Source organism: Manis javanica, chromosome 3, assembly GCF_040802235.1.
Source record: "Manis javanica isolate MJ-LG chromosome 3, MJ_LKY, whole genome shotgun sequence".
Classification (NCBI taxonomy): Eukaryota; Metazoa; Chordata; class Mammalia; order Pholidota; family Manidae; genus Manis; species Manis javanica.
The window spans coordinates 101,968,806-101,981,686 of NC_133158.1; the positions used below are offsets into that span (position 1 = coordinate 101,968,806).

At 32.5% G+C, this 12,881-nt stretch overlaps 1 protein-coding gene across 1 annotated transcript in view; it reads right to left on the reverse strand.

Moving 5' to 3' along the window:
• TMPRSS15 (transmembrane serine protease 15) overlaps positions 1-12,881 on the reverse strand; it is a 120,619-nt gene that overhangs the window by 68,885 nt on the left and 38,853 nt on the right. Inside the window, exons 8-11 of the mRNA XM_037012626.2 lie at positions 10,991-11,097; positions 7,942-8,082; positions 7,098-7,247; positions 252-357 (exon numbers count right to left, since the gene is read on the reverse strand). Of these exons, the coding sequence (XP_036868521.1) occupies positions 252-357; positions 7,098-7,247; positions 7,942-8,082; positions 10,991-11,097 (504 nt within the window). The remainder of the gene's footprint in view (positions 1-251; positions 358-7,097; positions 7,248-7,941; positions 8,083-10,990; positions 11,098-12,881) is intronic.

Here is a 12,881-nt window from a genome sequence, read left to right on the forward strand (position 1 = left end):
ATCAGAATAAATGCAAGTAAGGTTTCTTTTAAATCATTTACTATCTCTGAAATGCTTCCCTTTCCCCTGAGTGAGGAATTTGCTAGGGAAGGGAAAGGAGTCTTCTGTTTTGCTGTTTATCAATTGGATAAGTAATGGCAAATGCATTAAAACTTGGGGCCACCATCTTAGTGAAATCCAAGCCTGGCAATGTGAGAAAGGCAGTATTACTCATTAAATAAGACAGTATTTAACATGTGTCTACAATATACCAGAAACTGAGGCAGACCGGTTCCAACATGGGGTCTAAGGAGAGACTTGAAAGTCCTACTCTTTCTTGTCTTCCTCCTGGTCCAGTTGGGGTGGAAATGTAAAATCCTGCAAAAACAGGAAAGGAAGTTTTAACTTCCCTTAAATATTAGCATTTTCATTGTGTGAGATATGTCATTCATAAGCAGAAAAGAACAACTTTAAGATGAAAATATAAAGAAATATGTTTAGGTAGAGTGGAAAGGACAGTAGTCTTGAACTCAGAAGTCCTGTTCTGCCATAAGAAATGATTGTTTAAGAAGATCACTTCTCAACTCTGGACCTCCCTGTTCATGAAACAAGAGCCTTGAACAAGGCACCATCAAGGTTATATCAAACTCTGACTTTCTTTGAGTCCACGTGACTGTTTCATCATATTATCATATCCATTCTCAATTATCAGATGCTTTCTATAAGTTGAAGTGTAGCTGATCTACAATATTGGTTGCTCATTTAGTTTTTAAAAAATTGATGTATAGTTGATATACAATATTGTTTTCAGTCGTACAGCATCGTGATTTGACAATTATATACATTATGAAATGCTCACAATGATAAGTGTAGTTACCATCTATTACCATACAGAGATATTGCAATATTATTGACTATATTACATATGCTGTACTTTTCATCTCTGTGATATATATTTTATTATTGCAAGTTTGTACCTTTTTATTCCCTTCACCTATTACTTCTATCCACACAACCCTCTCCCCTATGGCAATCCCCAGTTTGTTCTCCATGTTTACCCATTTTCTAAATATTTTAATTTTACTTCTTTAGAGGCAATCAGTACATGAGAGTACTTCAGATATGCTGGTGGACTAACTCATCAAATATGTGAATATGTAAATACAAGTTTGAAGGCAAGGTTAAAAGTTTCAACAACTGCCAGATTTTTGTTCCATTGACTACACTGCATTTCTCTAAATAAGAAGTTACCTGACTTTAGAATAGTTTCATCTTCCATTTTCCTTTGAATGATAACAATCAGATCACAGAGGAGCAGGAAACATGCAATCCACATAAAAGCTTTCTATAATAGCTCAAGCCATGGCATAAAGTGCTTTCTGGTCTGGAATTCATTATTTCAACCAATGATTTCAGTCATTTGAAGTATGGGAAGAATTGTTGGGGTGAGAACATCTTGTACATTTTCTTAGGGAAATTCAAGTTTTCTTATTCTTAGTTTGCAGCTCATATATTATGATAGAAAGCAGGAATCATGTAACAAAATATGACATAAAGCAAATGAAATATTGGATAAGTCTAATTTGATTGGAATGTAGCTTTTATGAAAAGCTGAAATTTAGTGTTGATTTGATATCAAACATCTTCTCTCATGCTTTCCAACATAAATTTTTATAGGCAATGCTGCATATAAAATTAAGACATTCACTTAAAACATATAGAGTAAGGATAAGATATGAAGAAAAATACTAGTAGAACTGCTGATGGACATATCAATACATATTTAGATCAGTGAGGCAAGAATTATTAAGAGTAAATGGGCATTTTATCATTTATCAGGTGAAATCATGGTCAAATAATAAATATGATATATGCACATTGGATTTTGATTATAAAATCTAAGATATGAAGGCATGTTCAACATTTTATATTATGAACACATTACTTATACTTTGTGTAAGTATGAAATATCTATGATATTTCACGAGTATTTATTTTATCTATAGAGTTAGTGCTCAATTATTAATAAAAAAGTAACATAGATACAGAGGAGGTAATCCAGAATCCATCCCCTAAATGCCCAACTCCAAACCCCTCTTAAGTTAACCTTACATTTATTTGATTAGAGCATAGTTGGGGAGGAAATAATTAAAATATGACCGAATGTCATGAATAAGTACTGAGAATAAGAAGTTATATGGTCAAAGGATAATTTCTCTTAAAATCCTTCAACTTTCTAAAATGTCTTTGAGAGCTCTTGAAATTAACCTCAAAGTCAGCCTAAAATCCAGAAATTTGAATATACTTTGATAGCTTAATCACATAGTGAACCTCTTTCTTGAGCCATTAGGTTTTTCTCGCAACTTCCTTTTATCCCTTTTTCTGTTATTTTTCCCATGAGCCAAGCCTAATCTCCCCACACCCAAGACCACATTTAAAGAGACCAAGTGCTGGGTATGTGCTGATATTGATGTAAAGACAGCAGTAACTGTAGAGACAGTAACTTTCTAGAAACTTGGAGATCACTTTAAAGATGAAAGTAGGCTAATTTAAATCATTCAATGAGCTCTGATTACATATGTAAAATTAACTGAACACAGTAGATAAATATTTAAAGCTTTATATTGAAAAATGGTGCAAATTCAGTTAGAGTCTATCAATACTAGAAAGTAGTACTGTTTTCTAAAATTCAACATAACAAAAAAGATAAGGAAATAAAGACTACAGTACATTAAAACACTAAAGTTAAACTTATTTTAGAGAAAGTTTCTATGTGAAATAAAATGCAGACATCTAAAAGGCAATATACTTTTGAAAATTGAGCAATTCAACTATTTGCCTCCCTAGCCTATTACTTAGAACAATACCACAGCCAGTTTGTGTTTGTTGATTACTTTTGTGGCATGCAAATAGTTATAATACCTAACATTTATATAGCACTTTTCATGTGCTAGGCATTTTGCTACATTTTTCTTAAACAAGGTAATCAATTTAATGCTCACAATATACCTCTCTAAAGTCAGGTCCTATTATCATTGATCCACTTTCCAGATGAGGAAACTGAGGCAGAGAGAGAGCATTGAAACCTAGTCTAAATGGAAGAGCTGAGCTTTAAACAGAGCCAAGACTTCAGTCTCTATTTTAATGATCATTACCACTACACTATGCTAACCTCCAAGAGTTAGAAACAATTATGATTTCATTGAGGAAGGCCAACAAAGAAATGCTTTTTGGGGGGCTAGCTAATCCTTTGTGATGGCTGCATTTCCAAAGTTTTCACATGTTACTAAACTAATTTTTCCTGAATGTTCTGGACAAACGGGTCACTTCTGAGCACCCCCAAGATGCTGCCCTCCATCTCCGTTACTATCTCCACCAATTCCCTTTGCTTCTAAGAGGTTCAGAGAAACTCTGAGCATTAATAGTGCAGAGATTGAAGATACAGGTGCTCCAGCAGGAGAGAGTTCTTCAGAAGGAGTAAAAACGTTAAGGGCTTTAGATGTCATTTGCCAAAGCAAAGCTAATTCAAAGTTTATCTGTTTCATTTAGAGTTTCCTGTCATTTAAAGGGAAGGCTAAGAACAAAAAGCCCTGCCAGATAAGAGAAACAGCAGGAGAGATTTAATTCTCTTCATTTCAGAGCAGGATTTCTGACACATAAAGACGCAGGTTCGGAGAAAAATGCCCCTTGTGGGTAATGTCTGGTAGATTATGAAATCACCAGTAGGAGAGCTGGGGAGGACCGATTAGGCCCTGTCACCTGCTCTCATTACACTGCTGCCTCTGGTGGGCTCTGAACTGCTCTGATTTGTCTCATTTTAAATAACTCCTGCTTCATGACTTTCTCCTGAGATTCCGTTCCTGACCCAACTATTTAAAACACTCACCTGACATTTAACCTGTTCCACTTTGGTCAGTTTCCTCTAATTTCTTTAGTTATTTAATCTGTTGGCAAGCTGAAACAATTATTCTCCGGTAATATATTCTTCAAATATCAGTGAAATTATTTTATCTCTTATTATGATGACATAAAAGCAGAAAAATGATAATTTGAACATCAAAGATTTCAACTACATAAAAGATATCTGTCATAGTCAATAGATATAAATGCTTTCTGCACTTTCCTCTAACTACTCTTGCCTAAGTGTGGTAGAGGTATTTTTTTTTTATTACAGTAAAAGAAAAAAAATGGTCAAATTACTTGACTGTTTTAGGCCAGGCTTCTTTAGAGGGTTGAGTGATTACCATTTTAGGGGTTAGTCTTGAGCTGTGCAGATTTTATCCATAGAGAAACAGGATCTGGGGAATTGCTAATTCAAAGAAGATTAATTATGTTTGAGATTAATCATGTCATTATTTTCAATACTAAACATATTTTCTAATAGGATTGGCTATCTATACAAAACACATTTTTATCCATAGATCCGCACTAGCAACACATTTTCAGGATCTGGTCGACTTTACTTTTAGATTATGCCCAGAATCTGACCTCTTGTCACCACATATGTCCCCACTGATCTAAGAGTCCCAGAGCCTCTTCTCTGAGTTAGGCTATAAATTTCCACTCATCTCCCTGATGATATTCTTTCCCTTCCACAAACTGTCCTACCAGTCAGTGTGAATCCTGTAACTCCTGCGCTCAAGAACCCCCAATACCTCCTCTTTCACTGAGAAAAAAAATCCAAACCATAGAAGAACCATTATTAACTGAACCCTCAGCTCTGTTTACTCCACTCCTTGGCTTTTCTTCAAACAAGTCAGGCATACTCCTCTTAGAATCTTTAGTTTGCTTGTTCTCTCTGACTGGATTACTCTATATGGCTAATTCCTTGAATTCCTTAAAGTTTTGACTCAAATGTTCTTTTCCAATGAAACCTAACCTCATCACCTTATTTTAATTTGCAACAGCACCTTAACACACCTGCCCTCCCCATTATTGCTTTTATCAAGCGCTCTGTGTTCCCAGAGCACTCATTCACATTTAACCTTCTCATGAATATTGCTTATTTTCTGGGTTGGTTTTTTTTTTGGATAAAATATCTGCTCCATGATTGCAGAAAATTTGGTTTATCTTGTTTAAAGATATATTTTGAGGCCATGAATAAGGCCTGGACTCAAAAATTACTTCTAGAATAAAGGAGTAAAAGAGTAAACAGAATGGGGCTTTTATTGATAATTATAGAAATAGATCTGAAAATAGATTAGTCACTTTTTATTGAGCAATATTTTGATCAAATTGAAATAGTGTGATGAACCATATTTTGTTATTTTAGGGATGTCATTGTCTAAAGGAACATGATTAGTCATACATATCTTTACCCAGGAAAAAATAACCCTTTAATATTTTCTTACCTAGATGTCATTCACAATTAACATTAAATCAGCTCTTTACTTTTCAGGTTAAAAAAATGAGAATATTGATTTTTGTAAGAGAAATGGTCACTGATCATAAGTTGCAATGCACATGCACTTGGGTTATTTTTACGTTATAAGCAATTTCATTCAGTCAATAACTCATTCAAAAATTACTTATTGAGTCAGAGTTGCAGACACTCATTCATATATTTAAAAACAATTTTACAGGTAATTAGATTCAGGCACAGAGAACATACTAGGAATTCAAAGCTGAAAGACACAGAGTTGTGTTCCTGAAGAGGACATGTGGTGAAAAGCAACAAGTAAGAAAATGCTTATCATGTCTAATGGAAAGGGAGATTTCAACTTGGAGGATCCAGACAGACTTCCTAGAAGTGGTGATAGGTGATGCATGTCCCCAGTGTGTCTAGAACAATGCCTGGGTAGAGGAAGTTTTAATGAGTTCTTTGAATTGAATCACATTCTCATCAGTAGTCTATTAACAATTCATTACAGTATGGATTTTTGTCAAAGAAAATGGCCTAAGTGCACACATTTCTAATCCATTGTTTTTGTTATTTCCTTACTTTTTAAAATATCCACATTACTTCTAGATCACGTAACTCTCCGTTTAGCAATTACCTTTGGTGTCATGGACACGTGCTGCCAAGGTTTCCATGGGAGGTCTTTTCACCATGAGTTCCTTATCTCCTAATAATTCCCCATGACTTCAGGTTTTCCCAATCAAATACTATTGTCTCCAATGTTAATTTTTCCACCTGAAATTCAATTCTAATATCTTATTCACATGAAAAATGTGCTTGCAAATAAGATCCCTTCCCTCCTGACCATGCTTAGAATTAACTCTTCCATACCTCTTGCTATGAATGGAATCATTGTGAACCTCAAAATTCTTGTGTTGAAATCTTGATCCCCAGTGTGATAGTATTTGGAGATGGGACCTTTAGCAGCTGATTAAACCATGATAGCGGAGCTCTCATGCTGGGATTTGTGACTTTGAGAAAAGATAGGAGGTTCTCTTTTTTTCCTCTCATGTGAGGATACAGTGAGAAGGTAGGTATCTGTGAAACAGCAAGAGGGTTCTCACCAGAACCCAGTCATGCTTAGCATCCTGACCTCAAACTTCCAGCTTCCAGAACCGTAAGAAATGAATGTTTGTTGTTTAAGCCAACCAGTGTATGGCACTCTGTTAATGCTACCCAAACAGACGGAGACAGTTTCTCAGAGAACCATTATCTATCCCTATATCTCTATTTAAGGTGACACTGTCTTGTATACTGAAAATTCTAAGGAATTTTTAAAAAATGAATAGAGTTAACAAATTCAGCAGGGCTGTAGGGCAAAAGATCAACATATACAAAACTCAATTGTATTCTATATACTAGCAATGAGGAACATAAAATGAAATTAAGGCAAAGTAGATCAAAGTTCAGAAAAGTTAACTGCCTCCTACAAGTCCTCTTCGTTAATTATAACTGGCAAATCTAGGATGACAATCCAGGTCTTCAATGGCCTCTGTGTACTTTTCAACATTTTGTGAATATATATGGTAGAAGAATATATTTCTTGAAATACTTGTTTTTAACTTGCCTATTTGATTACCACATTTCTTTTAAAAGCATTTGCTAGTTTATGATTTTGACAAAGAAAACCTAAAAAGACTGCGTTGCGTTTAATATGGCTCACTCTAAACTACAGAACAACAAAACCACTTTTGGTTTTTGAATTAAGCGTGAATTATACCTGAAACATTGCCAAAAGTGTGGTCAAAATTTGGTCCAGTAAAAGGAGGAAAGGTGTTTCCCTGAACCCTTTCCCATTCATTATCATCATTTAGATCTTGGACCCAGAAACAAAAGCCATCTTCAAAATTACAGTTAATTTTCTCAGAATCTGTGAATTAAAAAAATAGAAAGAAAGAAAACACTTCAAATTTTGTCCACAGTGTGACTAGTTGTAATAGATTGCATTGAAAATAATCTAACCTTATGCATCTTATAATTAAGTGGCATGAACACAATCATCCTTTTTTTAATTCATCTTAAATCTGTTTTATTCCACTTAGTTGAAGAAATAGATTTTTGTTGCTAACTGTATTAAATTAATATGTTTCTTATACTCCAGGAGTGCTTAAGCAAAGGTAAGCTTATTCTTATTGCTCTTTAAATTTTATATCTTACCTATTGGTTTACTCGCGTAAAACTTGTTCCATATTTTTTTCCCTCCCTTTTACTAAATTGAATACTCAGGTCAAAATTAAGTTGATGTGGAACATTCTCAGAATTAGTTTGGTGCTAATATATATATTATGCATATATATTTTTTGAATGCTTGCAGTAAAGATTTAATTTAATTTTTATATTGATTTATGATTTTTCTCAAATTATTTGATTCTTTTGAATAACATGATCTATATCCTAATTTCTCATTTTATTCAATTACCAACTAGAGGTTGAAATTTTCATTAAAGAACATGCATAATGAAACAGATTATGACCTTGCTCTAAAAAGTTTTGCTACTTTTAAAATTCCATTACAATATTAAGTCATCTGAAAATCCAAAGGCTAAATAATAAACAACACTTACTATTAAGCTCTCTGCTGTTAAATGCAGTATATGTTGCATTAAATCCAATATAATCATTTTCATCAGATTCTATAAGAAAGGTGGCAGTAACCTTGTTGGAAAAAATCCTAATTGTGCCAGGATTAGTTTCCCAGAGAGAAGCTACAAAAGAAAATTAATGGCTATTACATGTACAAATCTACTCATCCATCAGTTGATTCATCCATCCATCCTCTATCCATCATCCATTAATCTATTGATCTATTGATTGAACTATTATCAAAAATGCTTCATCTTAAAAAATATTTGCATATATTATTTAATACTGTATCCACAATATGATTGCTTTTGTTGTAGAATAAATTGACAATTCAGGAAGATCCACTATACTTATTATATATCTTTGGTTATACCTATGCACAGTTTTAAAAGCATGGTGTTTAACTGTTAAGCTACATTATCAAGGATATGTTGTTAGCAGTCCTTTGGAAATGAAATAACAGTTAAGCAGTTGAAATACAAAGAATGGCATAAAAACTATACACTAAGAAACACATTTTTAGGGGTTGGCAATTCAAAATCATTTACAGTGTGCTCACCCAGGCTATTTTTGTTGTCTGTCTTTGAGGATGCAGAAAAATATCTATGTATTTTTCTGAACAAAAAACTAAATGAGCACACTTATCATCTTCTGCAACTTCCATGCCCAGTATTGATAGCTATTATCACCACTGAATTGAACATTGTACCTTCATCACTGCTGCTTAAAGAAAACATTTTTGAACAAACTCTCCTGTCAGTCTATTCTGATTTACTTCAATTCCCGTAAGTATTTGGAGAAGTCTCTGCTGCATTCCATATCATCTTTCTTTATGTAATGATTCCTTCTTTTGGTACTTTTTACCAATTAGAGAGATTTTACACCTTGATGGCATGTAAAAACGACTGAGAATGCCTTTAGAATTTGTTTATATTGACATTCCCTTAATCTAATGAACAAAAATTATTTTATGGTACTGGATATTTTATTTTCTTGTAACTTCTCTATATAATCTTATTTTACCTAATTTAATGAAAGTATTTATATATTTTCAGTGTGATAAAGATAATAACCATATCTGAGATATATATTCTAATTTGGAGTTTCATAAAATTAATCTTATATATATATGTCACATAAAGCAACTTGTTAAAATATTTCGAAAAAGATAGGATTGATTGTGAGTCAAAAATTAAAGTATTGGTATTAGAAAACAAAATAACTTTAGATTTATAAGGAATGCTATTAATCTCCATTGATTACATACTATAATACCGTGATATATAAAATGGTTAGTATAAATTTAAATCAACAGATATTAGGTTTTATAATATATCAAGTGCTGTGCTAGATTTTGGAGGTAAGATATCATTACCTTTCTTAAGAAAGAGTTGTTTTTAATTTCAGCGTGTAATTTTAATACCCAATGCATTTCTCATATTTTTCAAGTTAAAATTAAATATTTAATTTTTAAGGCTTTAAAATAGAGTTGTATTTTTAAAAAGCCTCAATAATTAAACCACCTATTTGTTATTATTTAAATATACTTCCATAGATTTTTTTTCTATTTGGATATTTAGTTTTTTGTTGCATTTTTACAGTAATTATTTGTGTCTTATTCTCATCACTATACCTAGGGATTATAAAATCTATTCAAATTATATATATTATTATAAAATAATATCAGATTACTGATAATCAAAGCATATGAAAATAAATAAAAATAGAGTCTAGTCAGATCACAATATTTGAAGCAAAGAAGAACACGAGGGTAACTTGCACCCATCACTTTTGGGCAGTTACCTCTATGACTTCCATCTTCATCATCTGTAGAGATTATAAGAACCCACATAACATGGTTTTGGGAAGCATTTATTGAGTAGTGATCAATGTATGATGTAGTTTATTATTAATATCACTCTAGCAATTGCTGAAATTTATGTGTCCTGGTTTATTTGCCCAACTTTGTAAATATTTATGTTGATCATAATTGTAAGTAACTGGATTTATCAATTACAGAAATAAGTAGATTATGAAATAGCTGGGCCATTTATTTAAGCCAATGTGATTTCCCATGAGTTCATCTGTTTTGCGTTTGCTTATTATTATATTTGTACTTGGGGCTTTTAGAGCACAATGAATAACTGCATTATGTTTAAAGTCAGAGAGTTTTGTGTCTGATTTCTGTCTCTTGCACTAACAAGTTCTATGGACTTTCAGTCGCTTAACTTCTTAGACTTCATTTCCCTCTACTACATTGCATATTTTGCAGGCTTATTGAAAATATTAAATAAGAATATCCACATAAAGCACTCAGTATAGTGAATGTCACATCAGTAGAACCAATACAAATTTTGTATTATCATATGTTCAAATAATTTTCAATCAATAAATCTATCAAATCATTTATTATGATAGGATTCACTTTTCATTATTCACAAATATGATTTGAGAACCAAATTGTTAAAATAAGTACAGCTATTATATAAACTTTAACAAAAGGTGTCACTGTGTTATTATAACAGATGCAACCTCATCTTAGTTCTGCACTTGGCTCATCCTCCAAAGTGTGAGAAAAAATAATTATCCCCTAGACTCCGTTCCCATATTCTCTCAACCTTATTTCCTCTGAACTTTCACTCCTGTTGTTGGTTACCATGACCAGGTCTGTGCATTTGTTGATGAGACTGAATAAGATGTAGTGTGAATTTTGCCTACTGGGGAGTAACACTTAGGCAAAAAGTAATAACCAAATATATAATTACATTTCCTTGGAAAATTCCACATGATTTTTAAAACACTAATTAGAAAAGAATCATGTGAAATAGTAACCATTTTATTACTAAGAAGATTGATCATATAGGGCACTAAATTTTTAATTTTTATAATGAGAACCAGTTTTGCTTTTTCCTTTCAGTAGCTTAAAGTCCAAGTCCACGTTCAGTTCAAAATCAAAGAGAAAACCTATCACTCCAAAAAGCTTCCCACACTTTCACTTTGATAATGGATTGTATACTTGCTTTAACTTACCTCTTAAAATTTTACTTGCACCCACACCTTCATAAATATTCAGTACATCCGTATAGAATGTGTTAAAAGAATTGAAGCTTAATTTAATGGCAAGTCCTTGGCTTACACTATTGAAAAGCAAAAAATTGATTACTACACTCAACATTTGTCACAACTCTTAATGCATTCTAGAATTTGAATGTATTTTTCTACTACTACTACTACAAAAAACATAGAACATGAGATTGACATTCTTAACAAATTTTTAGGTGTATGGTATTGTTAACTATAAACACAATGTTGTACAGCAGATTTCTAGAACTTTCATTAACTTGCATGACTGAAACTTTACATCCATTAAGTAGTAATTCCCCGTTTCAGCCTTCCCTAACCCCCAGCAACCACCATTCTAATTTCTATCTCTCAGTCTGAATACCTTAGATGCTTCATATAAATGAAATCATGCAGAATTTGTCCTTCATGAAGGACAAAAATCAAATGTCCTCCAGGTTCATCCATGTTGTCACATAAGGCAAGATTTCCCAATACCATATGTCGAAGATACTATTATTTTGCCCTTATGTAGTCTTAACATCCTTGTCAAAGGTCATTTGAATGTATATGCATGGATTTACTTCTGGGCCTCTATTCTGTTCCATTGATTTATATGTCCATTTTAATGCCAGTACCATATTGTTTGATTACTGTAGCTCTAAAAAGTATTTTGAAACAGGAAGTGTGAGGCCTCTAGCTTTGTTCTCCTTCTCAAGATCATTTTGGGTATTCTTTATGGTGACCTTTATGATTCCTCATGGTTTTCTGAATTCTTTTTATGGTTTTGTAAAAATATGCCATTGGGATTTTGATAGGTATTATACTGAATCCATAGATCATTTTCAGTAGTATGGACATTATTATATTATATTACATTATTATAGTTTAACAATATTAAGTCTTTCAATCCATGAGCATGAAATGTCTTTCCATTTATTTGTGTCTTCTTTAAATTTTTGCAGCAATGTTTTGTAGTTTTCAATGTACAAATCTTTGAACTCCTTGGTTAAGTTTATTCCCAAGTACTTTATTTGTTCTAATGCTATTGAAAATGGGATTTTCCTAATTTCCTTATTGGATTTTTAGTGTATAGGAATACAACCGAATTTTGTATGTGTCCCATAATTTTGTTGAATTCTTTTGTTAGTTCTAGTAGGTTTTTTATTTTGGTGGATTTTTATGGTTTTCTAGATATAAGATCTTGTCATCTGGGAACAGATAATTTTATTTTTTTCTTTCTTATTTGGATGCTTTGTACTTATTTTACTTGCCTAACTCTTCTGGCTAGTATTTCCAGTACTATGTTGAGTAGAAGTGGCCAGAGTGGGCAACCTTGTCTTAGTCTTGATCTTAGAGAAAAGACTTTCTGTTTTTCATTATTGAGTATGATGTTTACTCTGGATTTTTTATTATGTTTAGGTAATTTCCTTCCATTTCTAGTTTATAGTTTATATCTATATAAACTATATATATCTATATAAACTATATATAGTTTATTCTAGTAGAGTTATATCAAGAAAGGGTACTGAATTTTGTTGAAAGCTTTTTCTGCATCTCTTAAGAGGATTATGTGAGTTTTATGCTTCATTCTATCAATTCTATTAAATTTATTTTCATATGTAGAATCCCAGGGATATCCAGTTGGTGATAGTATATGAACCTTTTAATGTGCTATTCAATACACTTTGCTACTATTTTGTTAGAGGAGTCTTGCCTCTCTATCATAAGGGATCTTGCCTGTAGTTTTCTTTTCTTGTGGTGACTTTGTCTGGCTTTGGTATCAGGTTAATGTTGAACTCAGAAAATGACTCTGAAAGTGTTCATTCTTCTTCAGTTTTTCTGGAAGAGCTTGTGATAG